This window comes from Chelonoidis abingdonii, chromosome 6 (assembly GCF_003597395.2).
Source record: "Chelonoidis abingdonii isolate Lonesome George chromosome 6, CheloAbing_2.0, whole genome shotgun sequence".
NCBI lineage: Eukaryota > Metazoa > Chordata > Testudines > Testudinidae > Chelonoidis > Chelonoidis abingdonii.
The window spans coordinates 99,760,810-99,771,184 of record NC_133774.1 but is presented as its reverse complement, the minus strand read 5'-3'; the positions used below and the strand labels follow the sequence as shown (position 1 = coordinate 99,771,184).

Here is a 10,375-nt window from a genome sequence, read left to right as displayed (position 1 = left end):
CCTGATAGACTAACACACGTATTGGAGCATAAGCTTTCGTGAGTGAATACCCACTTCGTCAGACACCAGTGCTGTACTGTGGCTTGCTGTGCTCTTCGCAGTCTTTGCAAAGCCAGAGGCGAGTCATTTCCTCCTGAATGGAGCTGTTTCCAGTCAAACTCCTCATAAAATGGGCATGAAGACAGTGAGTTGTCCAAGGTGCAGTTCTGGTACCTGGTTTGAAATGATTAATCCACTCCCTGCACTGGTCACGGAGCCAATAAATTTGCAGTGCTGCCAGTTTCTTTGCTATTTGCTGGTCTGCATGGTCATTCCAAGTACTCTGACTAAGGTCCACTGTTTTGCTGGCTTTGTACCAGAGTTTTACCCAAATCTGGCTGTGCTCTCATAACCATGGAGCAGCACGCTTTGCACAAGACTGCTTCCGTTCAGCTTTCATTGGAAACCCAGAAGGCTCTCTCATGGTGTGTTAGTAGCTTGTCATTGGGAAGACAATGGAAGTGTTAAACACTAGCTTGCCAAGCTGCTGCATTACACCAATGGGGATTGTGTCTGTTTCCCTTGAGTGGATTGGAGATGCTAAGGACAGAGAGGACAAAGGGAATTATCCCATGGAACTGTGGGATACTTTTGGCAGACTCCCAGGACCAAGTCAGAGGAGGCTGCGTCTACACGGTAAAGCAATGGAGCTTAAATCCTGGGTCCTAGCTTGACTTGGACTCAACCCCTCCACCCCTGCAGGATCCTAGGACCTAGGTCTGAGCCCGAGAGATTTGTGTGTAGACAGAAGAGGGTTTGGGCTCAAGCCTGAATCTGGGCCCAGACTTAAATTGCAGAGAGTCATACCCATAGTTTCACTGTCACAAAAAACCCTTCATATTTACCCTAAATGTCCCCATTTTAATTTTTTTCTGATTTCTGCCAGTTTTATTGGTTTTTACTAGATCAAATAATTTGTTTACTTTATTATGTGTTCAGCCTTTGAATACATAGGAGCACAATTCAGTGCCTCTTGCTCAGCTTCCCATCCCCTTCCAGTAATCATTTGGCCCTAATATGGTACAGACCCAGATCCAGCATAAAATATTTTGTCTGAAGCATAATTCTGTGGATTCTAAGTTACAGGTTTCAGGACTTTACCAGATATCTACACCATGGATTTGATGTTAGGATTCAGGTCCAGGTATGATTTGTCTGATAGGTGTTCAAGCACAAGAGCTGATTGTAAGATACCTGGCAATGTTTGGAACATCTTTGCTATGCAAGTTTGAATCTATTTCTTATAAAACAGATGGCTAGATAAAGTATCTCATGAGAATGCTTTCCCATGGTTTCAAATACTTCAGGAAGACTCATGATATAGGAAGCATGACTGCATTTATTGAACAAATGCTCGGTATGATGTAAAGCAAATGCACATCTATAACAAGTGTTCATTAAAAAAAAACACTAGTAAATCTGGCCCTATGAAACCTGGTCTTGGAATTTTTCATTCTTGTCCTTCTCCAGTCCAGATGGTCTGTAGCTGATGCTCAGCGTGGCTTCGTCTTCATTTTTCATTCCTTTTGTCCTTATCCAAAGAATTTCATAACCACTCTTGATTGATTGTATGTCACTAGCATTGTAGGTACCTTTCATGTAAAGTGCTACCCTTCCACTACTTCTCTTTTTAATGTTTAAAAATCAAGTTACATTGCAAATCAGGTTGACCTGATATTTGATCATCCTCAAATTAAATCACTTGTGACCTGAAACTGTTCACTTAGCATTTGAAACTCTTGTAGCTTTCATTCTTTACAAGCAATCTAACAACTCCTTAAATAAAGAGATAATGCTGTTCAGCATACAGATTTGCTTCATGTACAGTAATTTTGTAAACTAATGTGTAATGAAAACTGCTATTAACTAAATTGTCTAGTGAAATGTACAAATCTAGTAATTTACACAGTCATTGTAAACCTAATATTCTAGAGTCTAGTCTTTAGATAATGAGCCAAGAGATTTTAGGAATTTAATTTGTGTGTACAATAGAGTCAACAAAGAGCTATACACTGCCTTTCGGTGGTGTTTTTTTTTTTTTAAGTGACGATTACAAAGCACAGATACTCATGTTTGGGAGCTGTTTTCCTTTTAGTTAGATGGCTCTTTCAGGCTAAGTTCACTAATCCTGAAGGCCCCTAGTAATAATAAAGCATGACTACATTTATTTAACAAATGGTCAGTGAGATGTAAAGTAAATGCACATTTATAACAAGAGTAAAAAAAACCATAAGCCTAGTAAGCCTGGCCCTTTGCTTAATTATCTGTCTCTGTCTCTTGGTGTAGATTTCTATATTAAATTTAGTCTTCATACAACTCACAGAGCAGGCTTTTATATTTTTTGCTCACAGGATTTAATTAGTTGAATTTAAGTTTAGCTTTCTGGTTTTATGGATTCTAACTAGCTATTTTTGACTGTATAGTTGAAAAGATCCCTGCAAAAATAAGCATTTGATCATATATAGACTATAAGCATCTATTATCCTTAGGCTGATAGGCACCATAAAATTAAACAGCATTAATTATTATTTTATACAGTTGTTTTAGGTCGTTAATATCTGATAGAGTGCATGGAAGAATTCTGAAATTTCAACAAGTATGATGGAAAATGTCTTGAACATATTTGCATTTTTTACAACCATATCTGCACATTCCATTCATTATATGATATTGGAACCACAAATAATTAAAATGAGAATTTGAGACACATCTGAGACAATTTTAAATGGTCTAGGCCAAGATTTTCACCCTTCGGTGCCTTAAACTAAGCATTTAAATAAGTGACCTAATTGTCAGATGTGCTGAGCACCTACAACTCACTATTAGCTTATGTGTGGCTAAGGTGGGTCGTGAATTTGTGGGAGTGAGGAAGAGGTTCTGCCACTGTGCAGACCATTCAGTCCTCTCTCTCAAAGCAGGGCCACATTATGGGTACATGGGGGCTACTTCAGCCATTGAGCTGAGATTGCAAGGCCACTCCATGGGCTTGTGGGGTGGATATTCCCTCATTCTGCTATGCATTTCCCCTGGTATTCATGCTGAGTGAAGGGATGGGGCATAATACCGTAGAGACATTGCGTACCTTTGATATTTTTACACTTGTAGGAAAACCTTACATCTAAATCAGTATGTGGATTACATTCCATCATACAGCGAATATAGTTTTTTCATCTGTGACAGCTAAAGTATAAATGTTCAATTTGGGATCTAATACATGGGCTATGCATGTGGTAGCTCCACTGGTACCGTGGGGAAGGAATCCTCTCCATCTCCATCAGGCTACAAAATATTAGTGAAACTACCTCTTAACTTTATTGTAGCCTCAATATTCCCCACAGCTACCATGCCTTCCCATGTAGGTGGGATTGGTCAGCAGAGCTACATAGTCATGAATCCATTTGCTCCACACACTCCTTTCCTTCATCCTGCCCCCAAACCTCATGCTGACTTGGACACAGAGAGCCACTGTGGAGCTGTCTGTGCTTTGATGGTAAGTACCTACTGTAGGAGGACCCTGCCTGCATAGCAAGTCTGCACTGGTTATTTTGCTTTCTGTGCTCTCCATGACGTGATTTGTCCCTCATTAAGTCATACAAAGATAATTCAATTTCAGTTATCAATATTGATTTAAAATATTGGGCCTGATTCTCCTTTCACAACAATTTTACCATAGTGCTGAATTCAGTGGAGTTACTCCTGATTTACACCAGTGTGAGAGGAGAATCAGGCAAATAACAGCATGGGACAAATTTTCGGAAGTTGCTGCTTAAATTGTACATGCAAATTGCACAAAAAATTGTGCTACAGATAGATTCCTACTTTTTCTAGAAATACACTTTCAAAAAAACCCAAATGTCTGAACTGAACCTCCATTTGTATTTTACTTGGAAAAGGAGCAGCAGGATGTGTGAAGTACAACAAACTCCCAAATACTGAAAATCATTTCTAAGTAGGCCTTTAATTGCTTCTTTTGCATCCTAGATCACCCTCCATGTAAATACAATTCCACACAGTGAAATATACATTGCTCCATCGTTGTGAAAGCCAAAAGATTAATATTAAACAGTATTATAAAAACTGCCATAGGCTGACAAGTTAATATGCTTAATGTAAAGACAGTGCCAGCATTGTGGAGTGCTTAGGGTTGGCAATTAAAACTTGGTCAATTAATCAGACACTTCCATGATTTAGAGTACTTAGGTCCTACACTTACAATTAAAAAAACAAAGATGATTTGCTTTCCAAAGAATACATCTGTGGTCATCATAGGAAATATTTTAAGAGACATATTTTGAATCTGGCCTTGCCCAAACCTTGTGGAGGCGGTTACGATCAGACGTTAGGCTACATTAGATGTTTGGATGCCTGATTTGTGGCAATTACCTGGACATTGAAATATAACTACAAATAACTGTGAGTGCTAAAATGGGGGGTACATTTTTGAAAATCTAGACTTAAGAGTGGAGTTCCTTAATATACTTCTATGTATGGGCTTTGAGACTTCAGCTGTTTCCTTCATATAACTGGGAAAGTTTTCAAGTGATAGTGAGCATGTTTGAAAAAAAGAGATGTAAAATAATTGTTCTCTTCTAATTAGACTGTAAACTGCTTGGAGCAAGGTTGATTTCTTGTATTTATTCTGCAAAATGTCTAGCACACTTTAGGTGCTGTACAAATAGAAAAAAAACAGGATTATATGACTGAATCAAATATCAGTCAAATAAGTTTCATATTCTTCTCACACAGGAGGACATAGACAAAGCTGTTAAAGCAGCGAGAAAAGCTTTTCAGCTTGGGTCACCATGGCGTACAATGGATGCTTCAGAACGGGGAAGGCTCTTAAATAAACTAGCTGACTTAATTGAAAGAGATCGTCTACTCTTAGCTGTAAGTATAAAGCATTTACAGAGAGAAGGAAAAGGGTCTTCTTGTATTGATGCCATGATTTTCAAAGGACTCAGAATATGTGGGAGAAGTTGGGGCTCAGCCCTTCTGAAAATCAGGAGATGTCAGTGCTTCTTTTCAGCCAAGTCTCTGACTGGTTTGTTTTGTATTGCTAATTGGCATGTTTAAATGATCTGCACTTTTGTACCCTCATTCAGCAAAGCACTTAAGCACATGCTCAGCTTTAAGTCATACTCATTTCCCACTAACATCAGTGTAACTTCATTGGTAAGCACATGCTCTAAATTGCTAAATCAGGTCCTAAAAGCGAAGCTCCGCTCTTCGAGAATTACCGTAGATACTATTTAAAGATGGAAGGAATTTTGGATTTCATTAACACACCGTTTTCATCGCTGCCACTGCCTCCTCCTCCTCCCCTCCCCTCCATGTATCCAACAAATTTTGAATCAAAGACCAAAGGCAGCAAAATATTTGCTGTTGACAGTGAGAAGGTGAGCAAACAGAGGACCACCTAACTCTGAATATTTAGCAGAGTGCTCCTTACTGGACCATTTTAACAATCAGATGGCTGACAGTTTGCATTAATGCATTTTAAAACTTTACATAAGTACTGCAAATAGCTGTGTACCCAGTCCAAAATATTTACTTACACCTTTTTCTGTAGCCCAGTTTTGTTGTTGTCAATGAGACGTTCACTTTGCTATTGCAAGCAGTGTTAGAGATAGGGTCTTATAGTAGTTAGCTACATAAAAAATAACCAGTAGGTATTGTAATTGTTCACAAAATCCTGAGCTGGGACAGTGTTTTGCTGCCAAAGGTGCCAGAAATTTAGCCACAGCATCCAGTGTAGCTAACATCCAAGATGACGCAATGATTTAACCACATCACCCAGAGTAATTTAACCACAGCATTCAAACTATACAGCCAGCAGCTGCAGATGGCACCAACAATTTAATGTAACATAACCAGCATGCTTAGCCTACAAAAATACATAAATATCTGCAAAGAAATATCCATTTGCCCTTCCCTTTCTTTCTGGCTATAAAGTCTTCTTAAATAACACTTGCCTACATTCCAAAAGGCTTTTAAACCCAAAAATGAAGATTTATAGGGGCTGTGGTCACTTGCTCACGCTTGAGAGTTGGCAACTGCTAGTGTCTTGGGCAGTTTCTTTTTCAAAAATCAGATCTGAACATATACTTTTCTTCAACAAAGTACCCACTCTGAACTAGTCCTGTCAGACCTAACAGAAGAACTAGCTGTCACATGTCTTGGGAAACACTGAGGCAGCTACATTTTGAGCCTTCCACTATTTGAACTAGTGGTTTACCCATTTTAAAAGAGTCGTACTTTTGATGTGGATTTTTATATACCAATTTTAATGATGACATATACTGATATTTGTATCTTTGCCATACAGGACAGCCTATAGAGGTGTAAGAGTCAACAGTGTAACACTGTTGCAAAAAAAGCAAACATCATTCTGGGATGTATTCGCAGGAGTGTTATAAGCAAGACACGAGAAGTAATTCTTCTGCTCTACTCTGTGTTGGTTAGGCCTCAACTGGAGTATTGTGTCCAGTTCTGGGAGCCACATTTCAGGAAAGATGTTGACAAATTGGAAAAAGTTCAGAAAAGAGCAGCAAAAATGATTAAAGATCTAGAAAACATGCCCTGTGACGGAAGATTGAAAAAATTGGGTTTGTTTAGTCTGGTGAAGGGAAGACTCAGAGGGGACATGATAACATTTTTCAAATACATAAAAGGTTGTTACAAGGAGGAGGGAGAAAAAACGTTGTTCTTAACCTCTGAGGGCAGAACAAGAAGCAATGGGCTTAAATTGCATCAAAGGTGGTCTAGGCTGGACATAAGGAAAAACTTCCTGTCAGTTTGGTTAAGTACTGGAATAAATTGCCTAGCGAGGAATCTCCATCATTGGGGTTTTTTAAGAGCAGGTTGGACAAACACCTGTCAGGGATGGTCTAGATAATACTTAGTCCTGCCTTCAGTCCAGGGGACTGGACTAGGTCACCTCTTGAAGTCCCTTCCAGTTCTATGATTCTTTGAAGAGAAAAGGAAAACAAGCTACTTCCACAAGACAGCTGAAGTAGTCAGATTTTTTTTTCTTTTACTTGCCGATCCTATAATATCTAATTACTCCTTCCCTCCCCTACCAAAACCTCTTTTACATCTCTGTTTTCCTTAATTTGTTTTTATTTCCCACATCTTCCCCGTGATATTGGATCCCTCTTTCATTTTAGATAGGAAGTGTTCATACATTCATAGATTCCAAGACCTCTGGGCTGACCTCCTGTATAACAAAAACTATAGAACTTCTGAAAAGTAATTCCGAGAGCATATCTTTTTAAAAAAAAAATCCGATTTTGATTTAAAAGTTATCAATGATGGAGAATTCACCATGACCTTTAGTAAATTATTCTAATGGCTAATTGCCCACACTTAAAATTTACACCTTATTTCCTATCTGAATTTGTCTAGCTTCAAGTTCCAGCCATTAGATCATATTATACTTTCTTCTGCTAGATTGAGGAGACCATTATCAAATATTTGTTTTCCATGTAGGTACTTAAACACTGTGATCTAGTCATCCCTTAACATTCTTTTTGTTAAGCTAAATAAATCGAGCTCCTTGAGTCTATCACTGTAAGGCATGATTTTTAATCATTTAATCATTCTTATGGCTCTTCTTTGAACCCTCTCCAATTTATCAACATACTTCTTGAACGGTGGACACCAGAGCTGGACACAGTAGTCCAAGAGAAATTGCACCTGTCCCAAATACATAAGCAAAATAACCTCTATACTACTACTCAGAATTCCCCTGTTTATGCATTAGCCTTTTTGGTCACAGTGTTACACTGTTAGCTCATGTAGAGCTGATTATAAACCGTGACCCTCAAATCTTGTTCAGAGTCACTGTTACCCTGGATACAGTTTCCCTCATCCCGTAGGCATAGCCTACATTCTTTGTTCCAGGATGTACACATCTTTATTTATCCATATTAAAAACACAGATTGTTTGCTTGTTCCCAATTTACCAAGCTATCCAGATCACTCTGTATCAGTGACCTGTCCTCTTCATTATTTACTACTCCCCCAATTTTTGTGTCATCAGCAAACTTAATTATGATTTTATGTTTCTTCATAAACATTGATAAAAATGCAAAATAATGTAGGGCCAAGAACCAATCCCTGCAGTACTACACTAGAAACATGTCTGTTTGATGATGATTCCCTATTTACAATTATATTCTGCGACCTATCAGTTAGCACCTTTTAATCCCTTTAATATGTGCCGTGTTAATTTTATAGTCAAGTTTTTTAATCAAAATGTTGTGTGGTACCATGTCAAATGCCTTATAAAAGATGTCTATTACATCAACACTATTACCTTTATAAACCAAATTTATAATCTCATAAAAAAATCAAGTCAGTTTGACAGGATTTATTTTCCATAAATCCATATTGATTGGCATTAATTATTTTTATTAGTGAAGTCCTCTGTCAGACACTCCATTACATTGCCTGGGATTGATGTCACATTGACAGGTCTATAATTACCAGGTCTTCTTGTTTACCTTTTTTAAATGTTGGTACATTAGCTTTCTACCAATTTTCTGGAATTTCCAGTGTTCCAAGACTTGTTGAAAATCATCATTAACAGTCCAGCAAGATCAGCCAGCTCTTTTAAAACTTTCGGATGCAAATTATCTGCACTTGCTGATTTAAAAATGTGCAACTTTAGTAGCTCCTGTTTAACATCCTCCTGAGATACTAGTGAAATGGAAAGAATGTCAGCATCATATGATATGCCTACATGATCTGTTCTCCACACACACACACAAATATAAAACAAAAATATTTATTGAACTAGTCTGCCTTTTCTGCATCATTATTATTGAATGCAGCACCTTCCAGACCTCATCAACAATAGTTTCTGAGATTTTTCCCTACCCAAAGCTGAACCAAGTTGGATAAACTTAGAACACCCCTGCAAACACCATTGATCAAAACTTAAGGTGAATCCAAAGGTTTTTTTGGTTTGTTTTATTTTTGGTTCAATTCATTTTTAATTTTATTTTTTTGCATGAGTTTGCACATCTGGCCAGGACCAAAAGCATAAATGCTGAAACTCCGATACAGTACATAGAAATTTTTTGGTATTTCTGGCCTAACTAGGAGCAGGAAATACCAGGTGCTTCTCCTACTGATGATCCCCACAAGAGCCTTCACACAGTTTAAGACCCCTAGTATCCTTGTGCATAGGGAGATATGAGAAAAAGTGTTCTAACAATATTTCAGTCTCCAAGAGGTTTCTGAGTAGTTTGCTTAATCTTCAGCTTAGTTCTGGATGAACACATACACCTTTGATTGCTTAGTGAAACATCCCAAACTTTAGAGGTTTAACTCAAACCTCCATGATCTGTATCTCAGCCTGGGAATCTTCCTTACTAGCCATAGATGTTTCTGTGAGATTGCTTGTACATTCTGGGTCCAGTTAGGTGAGAAATCTCAAAAAGCAGTAAGGTACAGCTGGATGAATGTGAAGAACACAAATCAACAATGTTTTAAAAGTTCAGTTCTGATTTATTTTGAGCTATGGACAAATGTTCAGGTCCATTCTTAATTTATGTTAACCTACTTTCCAACACTCATTTTAACTGTCTATTTTTTCTATAACAACATCTTTGCTATTCTGAAAAGTTTTAGTAAAATGAAATCAAAACCTGGTGGAACTTGGGATTTTTTTAATATTACCTCTTGGGCTGGAGTACTGACAGAAGTGGGCATCCATGATTAAGGGGGAAATTACAGATTTGGAATCACTAACTTGTCACTCTGAGAGTTAATGTTTTGGATAGCTATTTGCCAGGGGTGGAGGGAGGGCTTGAGTGTGGAAACCAAGTTAGAGGATTTTGTTCATTCATTTACCACTATGTAACTACCCAATAAAAGACAATCCGTTGTTTAGGAGGTGTTAATTTTGTCATACTGAAATGCCCTCCATCAAAGGCTCCTCGTGTGTACAGGCCTCTCATATACAGACTAGGAGACTTTGGTTTGGTTTTGGATGCCATTCTGCCTTGGGAGCCCTTCACAATGGAACCCTGCTCATATTATTTGCAGATTATTCATTCTTTCATTGAGGGTCCATGGAAGGTCTCCCACAATATTGAAGAACCACAGTATCCTAGTGCAATGACACCTGAGTGTTGTTGCCATTGCTGGGAGTCTCTGCATTCCTTGAACATCATTGAGAAGGGTTAACCAGCTCTGAATAAGCTGGTGCAGAGTGTGCAGACTGAGTGCGCCCACTGGCTCAGTATTTATGGATCCATTCGTATCATCTGAGCCAGGAGCTTCTGGTTGTAGCTCTTTTTATACATACCAGTAGAATACTCAGTCTAAA

The 10,375-nt window shown here is 38.3% G+C and overlaps 1 protein-coding gene across 3 annotated transcripts in view; it reads left to right on the top strand.

The window, feature by feature from the left end:
* The window catches only part of ALDH1A1 (aldehyde dehydrogenase 1 family member A1), a 95,522-nt gene that overhangs the window by 63,110 nt on the left and 22,037 nt on the right, over nucleotides 1-10,375 (top strand). For all 3 annotated transcript variants that reach the window (XM_075067278.1, XM_075067277.1, XM_075067276.1), the window contains one exon: nucleotides 4,786-4,926. In XM_075067278.1, coding sequence (XP_074923379.1) covers nucleotides 4,786-4,926 — 141 coding nt within the window. The remainder of the gene's footprint in view (nucleotides 1-4,785; nucleotides 4,927-10,375) is intronic.